This window comes from Molossus molossus, unplaced genomic scaffold (genome assembly GCF_014108415.1).
Source record: "Molossus molossus isolate mMolMol1 unplaced genomic scaffold, mMolMol1.p scaffold_m16_p_9, whole genome shotgun sequence".
Classification (NCBI taxonomy): domain Eukaryota; kingdom Metazoa; phylum Chordata; class Mammalia; order Chiroptera; family Molossidae; genus Molossus; species Molossus molossus.
This window is the reverse complement of record NW_023425403.1, coordinates 28,270,174-28,290,713: the sequence shown is the minus strand read 5'-3', so window position 1 is coordinate 28,290,713 and position 20,540 is coordinate 28,270,174. Positions and strand designations below refer to the sequence as shown.

At 37.7% G+C, this 20,540-nt stretch overlaps 1 protein-coding gene and 1 pseudogene across 1 annotated transcript in view; one reads left to right on the top strand and one right to left on the bottom strand.

Annotated features, from left to right (window-relative positions):
- IDO2 (indoleamine 2,3-dioxygenase 2) overlaps positions 1 to 8,448 on the bottom strand; it is a 50,305-nt gene extending 41,857 nt beyond the window's left edge. Inside the window, exon 1 of the mRNA XM_036250613.1 lies at positions 8,335 to 8,448. Coding sequence (XP_036106506.1) covers positions 8,335 to 8,433 — 99 coding nt within the window. The 5' untranslated portion in view covers positions 8,434 to 8,448. The remainder of the gene's footprint in view (positions 1 to 8,334) is intronic.
- An 8,201-nt stretch (positions 8,449 to 16,649) lies between these two features.
- Positions 16,650 to 17,490, top strand: LOC118622332 (annotated as a pseudogene).
- Positions 17,491 to 20,540: the final 3,050 nt, after the last annotated feature.

Below are 20,540 nucleotides of genomic sequence, written 5' to 3'. Positions count from 1 at the left end.
GGGCACGTACTTCGGTTGCAGTTTGTCCCCGGCCCTGGTTTGTCGTGCGGGTGGCAGCCACTCGATGTGTCCTTTCACGTCGATGTTTCTCTCTCTCTCTCCCTCTCTCTCCCTCCCACTCTATCTGTACAAAAATTGGAAAAATGTCCTCGGGTGAGGATTAAAAAAAAAAAAATTACATGAATTTATAATTGTATTTATAATGTATCTTATATATAAAGGGAGTGCCAATTTATCTATGATTCTAGCAACATTGAACATTACCAACATTTTGTGTTTTGCCATTTTTTAAAACTGTTCTTATTGACTTTAGAGAGGAAGGGAGAAGGAGAGAGAGAGAAAAACATTCGTGAGAGAAACATTGATTGGCTGCCTCCTGCACAACCCCTACTGGGGATCAAGCCCCAAACCTGGGCACATGCCCTGATCATCAATCTGGTGACCCCTCAGTACATGGAATGGTGTTCAACCAGGCTGCTTGTCATTTTTAAGATATAATAAGTATTGCATTATTAGCATTAAAATTTTATAATTGTTTTAATATTTAACAAACATTAAAATAACCACCTAAAAAGTATACCTTTCAGAAATGATGATTAAAAATGATACAATCAATGTTTATGGCAAGACAATCAAAAAGCACAAAATTTGCAAGATGAAAAGTAAAAGTAGCCTCATTTTCATCTCCCAACTAACAATGATGAACCTTGAAGTTTTCCTGTGTGGTTTTCCAGTAATTTATATGGTATCATTCTATTGTTTAAATTTAATTTCTATGATTATCAGTGAATTTGAATGTGCTTTCATATACTTTGATAATTTGCATTTGTGTGTGTGTGTGTGTGCGCGCGTGTGTGTAAAATAGCCATTTATAACAGGGTAATCTAGTGAACCAATATTTTTCCTTATTCTTCTGGGTTTTAAATCATGCTTAGGAAGTTATTCCAATTCCAACATTATTTCTTTTAGAGTACTTTTGTTTTATTTTTGATGTTTGCATCTTTAAATGATCTACATCTGTGCTGTACGTTATGAGTTAGGATATATTACCTCACTGTTTCCATTTCGATAGAGGAAGTTAAGGCCCAGTGTGGTTGGATGAGTTCCCTGAGGTTACACACCGGGCCAGTGACCCAGTCAAACCTCTCTGACTGAAAGTTCAGAGTACATTCAGTTACCTCTCAAAAAAAACACATGGAGAATGGTGGGGACATGGGGAGAGCAGATGGAGGGTTGGTGCAGAGGATAGGAAATTAAAAAAACAACACTTAACATGTTTTTCTTCCCCTCAGTCCAATAATCAGTAAATCCAAAGTGCGATGGATTAAAAATACTAAAATTTTTGGCCTTCCTTTAAAACCAATTTTTAATTTTCTATTATCCTTTTCCTAGACTTTACACTTGTTAAACTATTATTTTCAAAAAATTTTTAAAAATGACTTATGCCAATATAGAACATGTGCCCTGAATATACTTCATTAATGAGGAAATCATCAGGATGGCACAGTTGTTTCAGAAGGACTTGAAAAACTGAATATTTACAGAACTTACAAAAAAATAATGTTGAAATAAAATTTCTGGGTTAAAGATATAATTGGTTAATGTCTTATTGGGCAATACAACCATACATTTTAGGGTTATATTTTCTATCCAACAAAAATCATCTGAGGCTCTTTTGCATAAAAATCTACGAGTTAATTTGTAACTTCAGAGATTGGTCCAAGTTTTATAGTATGGAGTCAAAATTGCAGAATATAGGTTTGGATATGCAATAAGGTTACAACTTTACAATTTTGCAGACACACACACACAAATACAGACATACACACTCTTAGATAAATTATTCTTAAACAACAAAAGTATTTTGATTTTGTGGTGGAGCTATAAAAAATTAGTTTTATATTTTATTTTTTTATCCTCACCTGAGGACATTTGTGCATTTATCTTCAGATAGAACGGGACAGAGAGAGGAGGGAAGAGAGAGAAGCATGGATGTGAGAGAGACACATGGACTGGTTGCCACCCACATGACCCCAACCAGGGCTGGGGACAAACTGCAATCCAGGAACATGCCCTTAGTGGGAACTGAAGGTCTCGGGACTCTCTGGTCTGCAGACCAATGCCCTAACCACTAGGCAAAACCAGGGCTAGCATTATATTTTTAAACATTACCAATTTTTATTTGAAACTTCTATTAATTTAGTAATAAAATCGCCATAGAACATTTTTTTATTAAAATATTGTGGCTAATGATGAGCCACCATACGTCAGTAGTCTTCCAATTTCTAGAGAGTAATAATAAAATAAACTATCAGTAAAGAGAAATGTGAAGTATGATTTCAAGCAGTGTATTATTATATTATAGGACTCATTAACCTGAGATTATATATACCCAACATATTAAAAGCAGTTGGATGATATTTACAATAATTATATGTTTCAGCCTGGCCGGTATGGCTCAATGGATTGAACATCATCCCATGGACTGAGAGGCCCCATTCCATTCCCGGTCAGGGCACATGCCCAGGGTTGTGGGCTCCATCCCCAGTAGGGGGCATGCAGGGGGCAGCCGATCTATGTTTCCCTCTCACATGGATGTTTCTATCTCTCTCTCCCTTCCTCTCTCTCTAAAAAAACAAAGTAAAATAAATGTTTCAAAATCAAATTAAGACACATAGTGTGATAAATATTGGCATAATTATGGTATGAAATGGGATAAAATGTTCTATTTCGAATTAGTAATGATTTAGAAAACCTGAGCTGTAAGGTCCTAATTTACCTTGTTGTAAATAAAACCCAGTGCTGAGGTTGGCTTAGTACCTAGTTGTAAACTCAAACCAAAGTGCAGAAATTATAAAGGTAGCAGCACTATCTAACTTTTATTGATTTCGTAATGCATTACTCAAAGCATGTTTATGCAGTATTATTCTCACAAAAGGAAAATAAGACTCAAAAAGATTAAATATGACTTTATAGTTTTAAAACTGATAAGAGATTCAAACTACAACTAGTAGAACTATTATAGACTTTCTCTCTGCCACTAATCAGACTTTATTATATTGACTATCTACTATTTCTCAACTATAGTAATGCATAAAGTTGTCTTAAAGAAAAAATGCTCATAAATCCCAGAGACTAGTTTCCCAAGGATCCCAAATTCTCAGTTGAAAAAATAATGATAAAGAATCTAAAACTGTAAGATAGTTTTTTTCCATTGCAAGTTATCACTGCAACATAAAAATTTTATTTTTGTATCTAGTCAAAAAATAAAAACACTGAACTTCTTAGAATTTATACACTCTCAAGAATGTCTTTGCCCCACTCCCCTCTCCCCACTCCACAGGCCACAGTTTCAGAAACATGATTCTAGTTCATCTGTTTACATTTATGCAGGACACAAGCCTCCATTCCCACTTAGCCGTGGTCACATAATTACTGTGGTCACATGTGAAGACAAGGCTGCACCTGAGCTCAAGTGGGTTACCTTAGTTGCTTACCCCTTGCCCACACTGTGTCTTATATTCTAGCTTTCCTCTGACCTTAAAGCTGTACTTTTACAGCATAGGATGTAAATTTTCTCCAGCATATCAAGGTCATACTGGTGAATATGGGTTAACAGTGTACTGACCATAGCAGTCAATGTTATTGAAGTGTGTCACTTCTCCCTGACTGTGTTATATTTTACATCCTCCCCTTTCATCATCTTTCACCCTCCCATGTCTGTGTGGTCAGCTTTGGGAATTTCAGCACACAACAATGGTTTACTTCTCATTGCCCAGCTCACTCCCTCCTTCTAACTCTTTATCTTTTTACCTCACTTCCTGTGGTGGGTTGAATGGTGCCCCATCAAAGATATGTCCACTTGGAAACTGAATGTAACCTTATTTGGAAAAAGGGTCTTCACTGATGTAATTTAGTTAATGATCGATCACAAGATGAGATCATCTTGTGTCAGAGTGGATCCAATGACCAGTGTCTTTGTAAGAGAAGGCATAAAAGGATGGAAGATGGCCACAGAGAAGACCACGTGAAGATGGACACAGAGGGTGGAGGCAACCTAGCACAAGAGCCATGGGAAGATAGAAGAGGTGGTAAGTCTTCTCCCCAAGAACCTTTGGAGGAGAATGGGTCTGTGGACAGCCTAATTTCAGACCTCTGATCTCCAGAACTCTGAGAGAACAAAATTCCATGGTTTCAGGCCACCAAAATTGTGGTAGTTTCTTAGAAAAGCCTGAGGAAACAAATACACTTCCTGAACCTTGTGTGGACTGAAAACAGCCGATACATATTTTCCTCTAATACTTTCATCCTTTTTGCTTATAGGGTCTGTCAGCTTACCTCTCCCTATGTGGTTCCAAGTTTCCTACAGCTTAGATGTTATGGGTGAGAAAGCTCCTAGTTACCTCTGCAAGGTCAGGACAGAGGAAAGACTGCTGCAGGTTTCAAGGTTTCCTCCCCTATTTCTGAAACAGGTTTCAAGGGTTTCTTCTCCTTAGCTGGAATGCGTTTTCTGTACCAGGCACTGATGAGCCCGGTGGACACATCCTACACAGGCAGGTGCTGGTGTTGCAAGGGCTGGATGCGTTTGATAGACCCTGGGCCTAGAGGCTGTCAACATCTACCCTATGTAAGCAAATCCCGCTTTGTGGTTCAGGGCTGACCCTATCTGCTTTGCAGATTCTGTAAATAAAGTTCTGTTCTTGCATCACTTTGGCCTCAAGGTGTTCCTCCCTCAGCGATCTATTAAAATTATAGTTTCCAGAGAAGTATCTTGGCTGCCCTTCCTCCCACTTCTCCTTATTTCTGTCTGTTACCCCATTGGCTCTACTCACCTTTCTTGGTTCTTAAATTTTGGCACAGAAATCCATACCCCATATAAACTCCTTCACCCCAAACAAATTTTTCTTTATCAATAAACATCAACTGTTATGAAGTCTAATCTTTTTGTTTCTACCTCTAATATATTACCACCATTGCCTTAAATTCCTATTCAACATGAACAGGCAGGCCCCAGATCCTAGCAGAGGTGACAGTTTTTCAGGGAAATACCTGAATTCTTCCTACCTCTACCTTCTATTTGGAAACTATAACCTCTTGTGGCAATTGTTTTGCTACCCTTCCTTCTATGCAGCTGGAGTCTACTGCTTCTATGAAGTGTTTTGAATTTATACAGGAGAGTAGATATGTATTTATTTTTCCGAAACTGTTGCTTTTGCTTAATCACTGAAGAATAACCACATCCCCATTACTGTTTGCACTGATCCTTTGCCTCTGCTCCATGGCACATGGAAAAGTCCTCTTTCCCTTTGTTTTTGTATTTAAACTACTTTCAAGACCTCAGTGTTTCTCATAACCATGGAGCCGTTATTTCCATACCCAGCCTTTCAGATGGAGCTCTCATTTCTCATTTGGACCTGCACTGTCCTCTTTGTGTATGCTCTTCCAAAACTGAACCACTTAAGCTAGACATTCTGAATTAACTGTTCTGCCTGGGACTCTGACACCAGTCCTTTTTTTTATTTTTTATTAAATTTTTGTTTATTAATCGATTTTAAAGAGAGAGAGGGGAGAACAGGAAGAGAGAAAGAGAAAGAGAGAAAGAAACATTGATTTGTTCCACTTGTTTATGCATTCATTGGTTGATTCTTATATGTGCCCTGACTGGGGATTGAACTGTAACATTGGCTTTATCAGGCACTCTAACCAACTGAACTATTCAGCCAGGGTGGGCATCAATATTTTTTAAAGCTCTCCAACCAATTGTGGTATGCAGTCCAGGAACTACAGCTCTAACCCACCCTCCATTTAACGTTATGCTAGGGAAAATATTTAAATGCCAGTTGCATCATGTCATTTGCCAGGTGTATAAAATTTAAATTTCTGAGGCTAATTTTCAAGGTCTTTCAGTTCTACTTCAATATAATTTTATCTAATCTAATGTTATAAACAACTTGGCCTCTCCTTTGTTGCTGAGCTAATTGCCTCAGATTCTTCATGTCTAAAAAAAAATTACCCCCCCCCAAAACACACACACACACACACACACACACACACACACACACACAACATGATCTGGCAAAAGTTCATGTATCATATTTATGAACATGAGTCTGAGACAGACATTTTCCAAATTGAAACATCGGATCCCAGACATGTTTGAGATATAGTAACAGTGGAGTAAGGCCTTTGAAACCATCAGTTTCTTCTCCACAAAGACAGAATATTTGCTTATTCATTAGCGTGACTGTTTTTTCCAGAGAGACTTGAAGTAAATATTTACGGTAACCAACTACTTGACTTAGAAGAACCAGTTGACAGAGAGGAACGGCCCTCACATCACTTGCTTTAACGGAAAGGAAAGCAAAGCTTAGTCATGCCCTGAGCAAAGTCACTGTCAAATGTTTCCCTTTCTGGTCAGCTGCACCAATGCTGCTGCTGCCTGGTGAAGGAGAGGACAGTCTCTCCTGCTCAGTGGGGCAGCCCGGAGCAGATTCTTGCTTCCCCCACCTCTTCCCAGAAAGGGAGATGTTTAAACACAAGTGAGAGAAACTAAAACTAAAACAACCACATGTTTAGATATCTGGCCTATGACTGTAATAAAGTGGACTCAGTGTGCCAGGGAATTTTTTAAACACGAGCTCAGGAATGAAAATTTCTCCTTAGGGCTATCCATCAACTAAATCACAGGACAAATATGGTCTGACTCAGGACATTGTAAACACTTGATTTTGCTATTATTTCTCATTATTTATTAATTTATAAAAAGCAGCAACAACAAACAGGAAAACTCAATATTTATGGTCCTATCCAATGTTTATATACTTTATAATATTGTTCCTCAGCTCAGTGAACATATTTAATCCCAATAAGAGCTTGTTGCTCTCTGAGCTTTTTCCTCCTTGTGAGCTACGGATGATGAGAATATTTCTGAGTTAAGTAACACAGAGAGAATGGAATTTCTAATGAAGCGAACTGAGGGTCAGGAGAACTGTCTTCTTAGTCCTTACACGGCATTTATCAAAATGCTTTCATGCTCCATAGCAATCCAGTGGGTTCGGCAGCACGAAATCTTCATCCAGTAGATGTAAAAACTGAAGGTCAGGCAATACTTACGATTCACTGAAGGGGCCAAGAGTTTGTAAGAGCAAGTTAGGGCAACTGATGCATTCTGGTTTGCCCAGCACTTCCCCGGTTTAGCATGAAAGTTCCTTCAGTTCCTGACAAATGAAGACTCTTGGTGACCCTCGTGGTAGTGTCAGAGAACATAGTCCAGTACCCAGGGCTACAATCCTACCTTGCATAATGTCCTGCAGTTATCACTTTTAATGCTTAAGTTACTCACATATTTGTAACGTCGTCTCACAACAAACAACTCTACAGCAGAGCTTTTAGGACTATGAATTGATCCTATCTTCACTCAGAGGTTCAGTAAAAACTCATTAAATTACAGACCATTCTTTAACCATAGTTAAATGGCAATTTAGGCCTGTAGGAGGAAAAATGTGGATCTAATAAGTTATTACAATGATAGTAACATTAGACCCCTAGATTTTAACTGGGTGGCCTTGTCCCTTATTTATGATATAGAAGGAAAATAAATGTCAAGAGTCCTGAGTGCTAGTTCTGCTTTTGTCAGTAATATGGTTTTTGTCACTAATATGACTTTTGGGCTCAGCTAGCCCAAATATAAAAGGTAGGGGTTGTGAATTCCATGAATTCTTGTTTTAGCATTATAGGTTTCAGAACCACATTCAAAGGAGAAGCAGTGCTGACAAGGGTTAACTGATGAAATAGAATTACATTACTGGTTGTACCTTAAGCAGAATTAAGAAATAGGTACTGTTCTTCCTGAACAGTTCCTTCTTTTCTGTAAATATCTTATCCCTTCCACCAGCCCTGAAAGCGCTCAAGATCCTTTGTGTTCTCTTTTCTGTCCCACTAACAAGTCAAGATAAACTGGTTTGCCCATGTAGTTGATTTCTACCCAAGAGTTTTTGTTGTTGTTGTTCTTTTTTTTTGTAACTACTAGATTTTCTCATAAGTTTATTTAATGGACAATCTGTTGCCAAAAAACAACCCCCCCCCCCCCACCAAAAAAAACACACACCAAACTGGCATTAAAACATTCCAACATTCCATTTGGACTATCCTCTGCTGTAACTATCACTTTTCTTTCATTGGTAATCATGCTTTGCGTTATTAGTAACCTTTTCCACAGGTCAACAGCTTGGTATTTGTGTTATCTCTCTCTTAATGACTATGTGAATCAAACAAACAAGCCAATAAACCAGCCTATCAATAAATCTATTCTGACTTGATCAAAGGTATGCTTACCAGAGGATTTGGAAGAAGAAAACCACAATCTTCAGAAATGTGAAATCTTCCTAAAGATAATGTCAGTGTTGTCTTTAAATCCTGACTGTGAAGTTCCATAATTTTGTTTGAAGTATCTGCACCGAAGCTGCTACCGAAGAGACAACTACTCCAAATATCAAAGACCAGGTTAAGGGAGCTTCAAAGGAGCATTTTTATTTATTTATTTATTTTTCATTTCAGTTAGTTTTGTAGTATCTCTGCAACAGGGAAGAACCTTGGCCCGAGGTTAAATTCCAGACTGCTGTGGACTTTAACGTAAGGCTGAGTAAACGATTACAAACTGCTTATTAAAAAAAACACAAAAACAACAGGCTGACAAAAGCACGTCAGAAAAAAATTGCTCCTTTATTTTTTTCACTGACATGTAAGAAAAGAAGATTGGTTTTAAAATCAGAGATAAGTTGGTTATGACTAATTTCAAATTCCCTGATAGGAATCTGATCCATAATGAACCTTGACAGTTGGGTCTTATCCCAAAGGAGTAAACTACTTAAACCAAAGGTTAGTTCCATGTAGATATTTCAGTGACTGGTGGTGAGTAGGGTAGGAAGGAGAACTCAATGTATATCAAAACCTCAGAAGTGCTTTGTATGTAGTTTGAACAATATTCTAAAATTATAATTTCTTCAATCTACATTTAAAATAATAGTTTGTAATTTTAAAAATCTTTGAAAACATTAAAGAAGGATATATGTTTTTTTCAAATTAACACATGAAACAGTGAATACAAACAAACTTGAGAAGAGCCTGCACAGATCATTTGATTTAACCCTTGACTTTTATCAAACATCTTTTGAGAATCTGTCAATAAGATGAATGATTTTAGCTATGAAGTAGGCATTTTACAGATTAGCATTTTGCAGATTGGCAAACTGTGGCACACCCACGTGAATAACCCTGATCATTGTCCCACCACTAATTTACAGCAGACTGAAGACTAGAGTTGAGATAGCTTGATTTCCAAGCCATTGCTCTGTTCACCAAATCACGCTGCCAGGCTGTCCATTAAAGATGCCATCATGGTTTGAATTACTGTAATATAGAGTGTTAAATTCCAAAGATCTGCACTGTGAGAATTCTGAACAGTCCACCTATGACCCTGGGTTGTAAACAAATTTATTTGGAAGTTAATTACCTATTCACGTCTTTTCCTTCCTTCCATTATCTAACGAAAACAGAAAAGCTAAGAGTAGAAAGTGTTCTGATAATTCATTGAACAGTTCTCATGACAGGTTTCGTTTTGAAGTTGTATGTCAAAACTAGCCTAATGGATTCATGGTTTATCAGACTCCTAACAGCCATCTTCAGTTATCTGTTTCCGAACTCAGTCCAATATCTAACCAATCTCCAAGTTCAGTTTCTTATGCCTATTGAGTGCAGTTTCTCAAACTTGTGTTTTATTATCTACTTCTTTCCTGGAATCTCTGATTAAAAGAGGACCCAGTTATTTTTGTTTATGCTAGTCATCATTTTTTCATCTACTGTTCTGCATCCTCTCAAGAAATTGCTGTAACATTATAAAAGCATAGAATCATAAAATATCAGAACTGAAAGGAACATTATAGAATGAATGATCTAGTTCAACACCCTCATTAAACATGAAAAACCTGAGATTTATAGGAGTGAAATGACTAAGCAAATGTCATCCTGGAAGTTCATATCAGAATTGGACTAGAATTGTGACTTGCTGTCTCTGAGCCCAAAATCTTCCCACTGTTAACTCAGCCTGATTTACCTCAGTAAGAATCCCTACTCTGTCACCTATTAGCTGTGTGGCTTTTTTAACAAATGGGAGACAAAAGTGAGAATTTTAATACTGAGACTCTGTTTCAACATCTGTAGGAAGTAGTGATGTTTATCCAGGACATTTTTTTGATGAATAAATGAGAAGTTATAAGGAGAGCATATTACAGATAACAATAGTAAATATTAATTTTCTTAAGTTCTTTCACACTCATTCTAGAAATCCTTTTTTTTAAAATTGATTTCAGTGTGAGAGGAAAGGAGAGGGAGAGATAAAAACATCAATGAGAGAGAACATCGATTGGCCGCCTCCTGCATGCCCCGCATTGGGGTTTGGGCCCACAACCTGAGCATGTGCCCTGATCAGGAATCGAATCGGCGACCTCTTGGTGCATGGGTCAATGTTCAACCAGTGAGCCATACTGGTTGGTCTAGAAATCTTTTTTAATATTATGTTTTTCTGTTTTTTCTCCTACCATTCTGACTATATCTTTCTGTGTTAATCATGACTCCTTTTTAGCCCTGAAAATATAAATATTTGCAGTGTAATTTAAGTATTTCTTGCTCTGGGAGGTTTGGCTCAGCAGTTAGAGCATTGACCCTCAGACTGAGGGGTCGACGTTTTGATTCCCAGTCAAGGTCATGTACCTGGGTTGCAGGTTCAATCACCTGTGAGGGTTGTGCAGGAGGCAACCAATCAATGTGTCTCCCTCACATTGATGCTTTTCTCTGACTCTCTCTCCCTCCCTCCTTTCCACTCTATCTAAAAATCAATGGAGCCCTGGCCTATTTGGCTCAACGGTTAGACCCTTGACCTGCGGTCTGGAGAGACCCGGGTTCAGTTCCTGCTAAGGGCACGTATCTCGGTTGTAGTTTGTCCCTGGCCCTAGTTGGGTCGTGTGGGTGGCAACCACTTGATGTGTCCCTTTCACGTTGATATTTCTCTCTCTCTCTCTCCCTACCACTCTATCTGAACAAAAATATATATATAAAAAAAAAAATGTCCTCGGGTGAGGATAAAATAAATAAATAAATAAAAAATAAAACAAATAAAAATCAATGAAAAAATACCCTCAGGTGAGGACTAACAAAAAAAATAAACAACTGTTTCTTGACCTCAACATTCTTATGTGCTTCTATCTGATCTTAATAATTAATTATATGCCCATCTCCCTAACTTTGCACATTCAGTCTTGATCTTTCTTGTTCTCCAGGTTTAGATCCTTGGTACTTGTGGGTCAATGTACATCTCAGGCCCTGCCATAAAATCTTTGAAGAGCTCCTCACTGTAAATTAAATAAAGTTCAAATTTCCTTGCCTCACATTCAAGGAAGTTCATCATCTCACCCCAAAACACCATTCTAGCTGTGTAAAATTCTAAAATCACCTTGACTTCTTTCGCATCACATTTCAAGTTCTATCTGGTTTGATTGTTACTAATGTATTTGTCTTATCTTGTCTGTCAGATTGTAAGCTCCTTGAAGAACCTGTATCTAACCCAATTTTGTATTATTTTTTAGTAGTGAGTCCAGTGTCTGGAGCTCAATAAATGTTAGTTAAATGAATAATCTGTTAAAGCCTTATTGTGGACCCTATATTTTTAGAACTGGGGTCTTAACGCCAGATAGGGATTTGAGCTAGTTTCTGTGGTCCCCTTTAAGCCTCGCCCTTGTGGCAAGGAACACAGTGGCCACACTCTCCATGCAGCTCTCTGCTTTGCATCTTATTTTCCAAGAGGAAGTTTGTCAAACCTAATTGTGCCCAGCAACTCCTCCACGTTACAATAGGGGTTGTAATTTTAGTTTTCCCATAAATCACAGTAGTATCAGTACACAGCTTAGTTTGTTTCTCTTGGATTGGGTATTTGGGCCTTTTGGAAATGAACAAAGGACTTGTGAGGACAGAAAGAAACAAGACATCATTATATGTTTACTGGTGCTAATATCATTTGCAGTTTCAGTTTCAAACTGATAAAGTTCAAAATCTGAATGATTAAAAACAATCAGCTCAAACAGTACTGGTACACTTTGTTCATAAATTCAATGGGACTTTCTAATCTGTTTCTTGACTAATTATTCAGGCATCTGGCAATTGACCTACTTCTTTAAAAAAAATGGAAACTCTCTTCTTTTGCCTTCTGCTATGACACCTATTTCTTCTTATTATATTGTACTTAAAAATAATAAGGAAAACACTAATAGTTAACATTCACCAATTTTTCTTCCATACTACATCCTATTATATACATCTTTAATGGAATGTCTCATTTAACCCTCACAACAGCCCTGTGGGTTAGATACTTATTATTCCTGTAATTCATTTGAGGAAAACTTAAGTAAAAGCCTAAAATCATACTTTTTGTAAGTGGTGAAGTCAGGACTGGAGCACAGACCATCTGACTTTAAGTCATCATTTTTTTTTTTTTTTTTAAAGCCATCATTCTTAATCACTGGAGGCATGACTTTCCTTATTTGTTTTTTGTCTCCTGTTTCTCTGGTTACAGTTTATACTGTTGAAAATCTCCATAATCCAGGTCCTGACTTCCTTCTCTTCTCTTTGTTCCCTGTCCCTGGGTGATCTCATCTACTTCAGGACATCAATCATCATCTCTAGGCTGATGAATCTCAATATTGTTTTCGTTGAATCTCTCCTGTCATCTTTATTTGACTGCTTTATATAGGTTTCATATGAAATATATTAACATATCAAGCATATACTACATAATGTCCATTAAAGCAGCTGTACTTGTCACTTATTTTCTCATGAAAACTCATTTTCTTCATCTATCCTATGTCCTGGTGAATAGTGTCACCGACCTATCATTCTTAATTCGTTAATGCTTTAGTTGTGTCGAATGATATGTACTTCTTCAAGTAGATCATGTTCATGCCGCGATTCTTTATACACCCTTCTTTATTTTATTTTATTATTTTTATTACTTAATTTTTGTTACAGATGTTTCTCCTTTTCCCCCCACTGATTCCACCTCCCTCCCTGCCCTGTCCCCAGCTTTGTTGTCCATGTCCATTGTTCATGCATACATGCATATAAGTTCTGTGGTTTATCTCTCCCCCACCACCCACTCTTCTGGGGATTGTTAGTCTGTAACCCACTTCCACGTCTCTGGGACTACCCCCATTCCTCAGACTGTTATGTTCATTATATTCCACAAATAAGTGAGATCATACAATACTTGTCTTTCTCTGTTTGGCTTGTTTCACTTAGGATGATACTTTCCAGGTCCCTCCATGTAGTCTCAAAGGACAAGAGATCTTTCTTTCTTACAGCTGCATAGTACTTCATTGTGTATATGTACCACTGCTTTTTTATCCATTTGTTACCTGATGGACACTTGGGCTGTTTCCAGATCTTAGCTATTGTAAATAGTGCTACTACAAACATGGGGGTACATATATTCTTTCTGATTGGTGTTTCAGGTTTCTTAGGGTATATTCCTAGAAGTGGGATCACTGGGTCAAATGGCAGTTCAATTTTTAACTTTTTGAGGTACCACCATATTGTTTTGCACAGTGGCTGCACCAGTCTGCATTTCCACCAGCAGTGTACTAGAGTCCCCTTTTCTCCACACCCTCGCCAACACTTGTTGTTTGATGATTTATTGATGGCGGCCATTCTGACAGGTGTGAGGTGATACCTCATTGTTGTTTTAATTTGCATCTCTCTGATGATTAGTATACACCCTTCTTTTTTTTTCCTGGCATTTTTCAACTTTATTTTTCACTTGCATAAATACTAATTAACTTATCTCACATATTATCTCATCTAGGAAAGTCTACTATTGCCACAACCCTTTCTGGTACCACTTCCTCCTTCTTTATTTTGTGCATGGAAACCCCCATTCTTCCTCTGCTGCCCTCTAGTCTGGGTTAGGGACTATTGCTCTTTGCTCCTGTGCTCCCTGTTTATATTTGTATGGCCCATATTCCATTGTACTGAAATAATTAATTTGTCTAGTTGCCCACTAGTGAGCTCCTCAAAAGTAGAATTGGTGCCATTAATCTTTCAAACTCTATTATCTAAGAAACTGGAAGATGGCTTAAAATACTGGTTGTCAATAGAAATGAATAGGAGGGGGATGGTTGTATCAGTATGATTGATCACTGGCGCTCTTCCCAGGGCCCATGAGGCTTTGACCATCTTCGGAGAATTAGATAGTTTTGTACGTATATTCTTCTAAAGAGTCTCTCTTCAAAAGACAAGTTATCTGGTATTACTCACTTCTCATTTTCCCTTCCTCCAACCTTTTGAAAGTCACTAAAAATGAGGAACATTATTTCTGTTTCAATTTCTGACAAGGTTAGAGATAGGAAACGATGCCGTTGACTGAAAACACTCTGTAAACTAAAATATATAAATATATAAAAATAGTGTTATATCAAAATTATTGTTTGTATGATCTGAAAGTAATATATTATTCTACTTTTAAACACTTTAATATTTTGTTTAAAAATTCCATTAGCTTAACCTAGCCTATTAATTTATTTTTTAAAATATGTTTTTATTGATTTTAGGAAGAGAGAGAGAGAGATAGAAACATCAATGTGAGCGAGGACCATCAGTCGGCTGCCTCCTGCATGCCCCCAACTGGGGATCAAGCCCCAAACCCGGGCATGTGCTCTAACTGGGAATTGAACCAGCAACCTCTTGGTGCATGGGTCAATGCTCAACCACTGAGCCACACCAGCGGGCATAGGTACAATGTTTTTTTTTTATGTAGCATTTTCAATTGAGTTGCTAGCCCCAAATTGGCAGTCTTGATGTTCCCATTATACACAAGTAAGAGGTGAGTTCCTGGTGTAATATGTGTTATGAGAATAAAGATACAGCATTCTTGTGTTGATATAGTGCATGAAATTTTAAGCTTTGCTTTTTGAGAAGACTTTCATTCTGTTCTTTAGAAATCTGTTTCTTTTCCTATTATGATACATTTCTAATACTAGCTACACATAATTGCTACCTTCAAAATAGTTATAAACTCCAAAGTAAAAGGATATTTCAATTGGCAATGCATTTTCACCTCTTATTGGACATTCTGAACCATTCCAATTTTCTTATCTCTTATTTTGACTACAACTTCCAAAACAGTGTGAGTAGACTCAGCTTTTTGATACCAGCAAATGGTCTTTTATGGAGCAGATTTTCAACTCTTAAATTTCCCATCTTCTCTCCCATGCAAGTCAACATATTCCAGGCACTAGCACTGTTCCCATCAGGCTTAGCTTCCTTCAGGCTCAGCTTCCATGGCTCCAGCTCTTATGGCCAAAGCACAACCACCAAAAGATCTTCAGGGCACCTTCCAGGTCAGGGTTATGCCTCTGAGCTCCCATTTTGAAAAACTTGGCTGTTGTAAATAATGCTGCAATAAACATAGAGGTGCATAGATGTGGAAGCAGCCCAAGTGTCCATCAGTTGATGAGTAGGTAAAAAAAAAGCTGTGATACATTTACACAGTGGAATATTACTCAGCCCTAAAAAAGAAGAGAATTTGACTCTGCGACAGTATGGATGGACCTGGAGTTAATTATGCTAAGTGGAAATAAGTCAGTCAGAGAAAGATAAGTACCATATGAGTTCACTTTTATGTGGAATCTAATAAAGAAAATAAACTAACAAAGGCTATAGAAACTGACTCATAGATATACAGGACAGACTGACAATTGTTAGAGGGGAGAGAAGATTGTAGGGCTAGGTTAAAGAGGTAAAGTGATTAAGAAAAAAAAAGCCTCATAAACAGACTACAGTATGGTGATTAACAGAGGGAAAGGAGACTTGACTTGGGGAGGTGAACACACAATATAATATATAGATAATGTATTATAAAATCGTACCCCTGAAATTTGGATTATTTTATTAAACAATGTCATCCCGATAAATTCAATAAAAAATAAAGTTAAGAAAAAAAGAAAGAAAGAAAAGCTTGAACTGGTTTTCCCACACAACAGCCATGGGAACCAGTACAGGTCCTTTTACCACTACTCTCTGGTTACCACAACATAATAAAAAGTCACGCAGGAGTTGGAATTTTTTTGGGAATCGGGGGTGGGGGGGTGGGTAGGGGGAGGTGGGTGGGCCATGAAATCAAGTATTCAGTACTTTGATTGTTAAGGTTAAAGGAGCAGAGTTCACTTGAGAGGAAAATGTTTCCTTCAGGGCAGGTTGTACGGTGTAGTGGTTTGACATATTCCAGAGTTAGATTACTTGGGCTTAATCTTTTACTCTGCCATATACTAGCTGTGTAGCTTTTGAATGCTGCTGAACTCCATTAGGTCTCAATTTTCTTAAAATTAACTAGTACTTCTCTCATAGGCTCATTGAAAAGATTAAGTGCATTGATATATATGAAACTGTTAGAATAGTAAGAGGTACATAGAAAAATTAAGTAATTATTAACTATCATTATTAGTTTATAGATTAAAAAGTGAAGTTTAAATATATGAAGTTACCAAGTTTTATATGCTAACATATCATCAACCGCTATGTCTATTATGTTAAAAATGTAAATATTAGTAATGATTCTTACTTCCTCACACAGAGGCTTCCTTTCAACTTCTAGGAGTATTAAATTTACTTTTACAGTTAAAAATTCGTATTCACAGCTATCAGAGCTGTGGTCTAGACAACAGCATGTGACTCAAGCTCTCCAGCCCTCACCTCACCCCCCAGCCCCTGCCTGCAGCCCAAGGCAGCCCCAGCAACACCTTGGTCAGGTGCACTGTCAACATATCTACCTGTACAACCTCCTGGCACTAGGCACCTGTCAGGACACAGCCACCCTGAACTATAAGGACTCACCCTCTGTCTGGGCTGCTTTCCCTGGAAAAAACCTGTGTCACCACGCCAGCTGAAGTTGGTGTCCTGATTGAGGAAGATAGGTCAAGTTTTGTCGTGAATGAACTGATACTTGGGGGCCAAAAATGTCCTGTGACCTGCTACTCACTGCTACAGAATGGGGAATTTACAGTGGATCTTTGTACCAAAATCAGTGGCGGAGCCCCACCTTCAGTATCACTGTCACCATAACTGCCAAGACGCTAGTCCTGCTGATGGGCAAAGGAGGTGTCCACAGCAGTATGATCAACAAGACATGTTATGAAATGACCTTCCACCTGTGGTGTTCCCAGTACTGACTCGGCTTCCCTTCCATCTCACCACTCACCAGTGCTTTTGCACCCCTCACCCCCCCACTTTTTCGCCCTGCACACAAACAACATTTTTACTTGGAGGGCCATTACTCCCACTCCTTATTGCTACTAAAACCACATGGGCTGGAGACCAGGGCTGGATGGAAGGACAGCTCCCCCTACCCTTGTCCCTCCTGTGTGTGGTTGGAAAACTTATTTGTTTTTCTGAATAAACAAGAAGCTACTTAAAAATAAATAAATAAACAAACAAACAAATAATAAATACAAATAAAAAGTTTCTCTGTGAGAAGATTTCATATATTAGATAATTCTGATCTTCATTTGAAAATTTATATTGTTTATATTAACTTCTTGAACTGTGGAAGGTGGGATTGACACGCAAAGGTTTATGTCTGCTTGTTTATTAATGCTGAAAATTCAGGAGACATTTTTTTTCAATTAAATTGTAACAAACTTTAAAAGTAACCCTCAAATGTTACTTCCTGTAAGAAACTTTCTTCAACCTTCTTTTTAGAATACAGCGCCTACTCTGTGCCTCTATAACACATTCTTTTTCTTATTAGTCTAACAATTAGAAAGGTAATCAACCAATGGAAATATAATATGAGATGCAAGCATATATTTTTTTTTATCCTCACCCAAGGACATCTTCTCATTTTTTTGTTTAGATAGAGTGGGAGGGAGAGAGAGGAAGAGAGAGAGAGAGAAACATTGACATGAAAGTAACACATCGAGTGGCTGCCACCCGCACGACCAACCAGGGCCGGGGACAAACTGCAACCAAGGTGCGCGCCCTTAGCGGAACCGAACCCGGGTCTCTCTGGCCGACGCTCTAACTACTGAGCCAAACCGGCCAGGGCAGGAAATATAATATGATGTTTTGTCTTTTAGACTATAAACAGAATAGGATAAGTGAATGTATTTTATTAATTTTTAAATCCAAAGTGACTGGCAGATTACCTACAGAAAAGTGAATCAAGTTTCTCTGTGTTAAAGAGTTCCTCTTCTCTAGAAGTATTCCCACAGCAGCTGGGTAAATTTCCCCCTATGGGGATTAAGAGCTCATTCTTCTGATCCAGAGTCCCTGAGTTCATACCTGGCTTTGCCTCTTACTTGTGTTTTTTAAACATACTTCTTGACTTCTTTGCATCTCAGCTTCCTCATGTGTAAAATAGGGAGGATAATAATACTTATTTCATAGAGTTGCTTTGAAGATTAAATGAGCTAATATGCACAGACCAGTTGGGACAGTAATCAGAAGAGTAAGCTCAAAGTAGGAATTTGCTATATGGCCAGAAGTTTTGGAGAGGAAGAGGGACTCCCGAGTTGTGTGGGCCATTGTGTCTCACACATGGCAAGAGCCTTAGAGAATCTCAATTGCATGTTTATATGCCAAATTTTGAGCCTTTCTGAACTTCCGACTTTTCAATTGTTAATTGTCTCCTGAAACAATTCTGTGAAAATGAGAAAATTTCTATCTTTAGTTTATGGGTAACCAATAATAACTCTCTGTACTCGCTCTTAAATTAGGGTATAAGGAGTTCAGAGCAATATGAATTGAACAATTTTTTTTCTGGACCATGTAATATTATATTTAACATATTAGCATGAGGAAAAAAATAGGGTATAAATTGCAAAGCAACTTCAATCATTTATTGTACAAAAGTTAATTATGTAAGAAAGGGGATAAAGAATATTTAATTTTCTGAATTCTTTAAATGAAAAAGATGCATGCTTTAAGCTACAGTTTTCTCACTTAATGGAAAACAATATTCCTCACTTATGTGGAGAAATGTATCTCTACTAACTTCTGATTTTACTAGGACACAGGCAGGGATGGAATTATTATTAATTCTATTTATATAGGATCCATGTTACTTGTAAAGAATCCATTACATCTAGCTAAAACCTTCTCTTATGGTAGGACATTACCTTCACCTTCTGGTGACCCTTCTCCCAGAGGACCACTGTGAGAGCAGGTCCACATGGTATGGGGAGAAGAAATAGCAGGACTTCTTTTGAAACATATTCAATATTTTGTTGTATCTCTCCCACTCCAGAGATAAGTTCAAGGAAAATTAGAAATATTTATTTTAAAGTTAAAGCTGATTCTGTTGTTTTTTTTTTTTTTTTTCAATTACAGTGACATTCAATATTATATTAGTTTCAGATGTAGAGCACAGTAGTTAGATATTAATATAACCTACAAAATGATCCCCCTGATAAATCTGGTACCCACCTGGCACCATACATAATTATTACATATTATTGACCATATTCCCTATGCTGTACTTTACGTCCCCCTGACTATTTTGTAACTGACAATTTGTGCTTCTTAATCCCTTCACCTTTTTCACCCAGTCTCCCAACCATCTGGCAACCATCAGTTTGCTTTCTGGATCTATGAGTATGTTTGGAATCTTGGCATCTCTTATTTGGACAGATAGAATGGACTCTGGGGAACAAGCGTGTACACTCTGTGAAGAACGGGAAGCCTGCGTTCCGTTTGTTCATCACCTACAGAGCAACAGTGCAGTGTCAGTGACAATGTCCCTTCCTTCCTCCTTCCTCTACACACCTCTCCACCTCATGTCAGATGTATGTGATGTTCTAAAGAAGAAGATGAAATGCAGGGACCAAAGATGCTCTGCATCTCAAGGTAATCCAATGCTGATTGGTAAAAGCAACTCCGGAGGTCAAAGAAACACCTGATGTGTAGCCCTGTGATGTGTAGCTATAAAGCCAGAGTGATCAGTGTAGCAGAAAGGACAGGAAAAAAATCTTGACTTGGAGCCAATAAATGATCCTTAGCATTTTACTTACTTATATTCTAGTACTACTGTATAGTGTCCAGCACTTTAACATTGTCCTAGCAGTTAACTTGTGAATGAGGCAGGGCAATTACTTTTATAATCATTTTACAGAAATATGAAATGTTTGCCTCAGATCACAAACCTGATTGGACCCAGGTCTCAGTCTCTTCACTTTCAGTTTAGTGCTCTGGAACAGTGAGTGTCAAACTCTAAGACATGATAATCTGTCTGATGATCACTTAAAATTACACTCATGTGCACACCCATATATGTATTTGGTATGTAAGTATACAAGAATTCATAATTTTTATTATAAACTTATATATACTCATTGCAGAAGTATTGACTAGAAAATAAAGAAGAAAATGTGTACCACACACCACTGACATTTGATGTATTTTCTAAGGAATCAAGTACAATTTTGCTATAAACAGGAAGATTATCC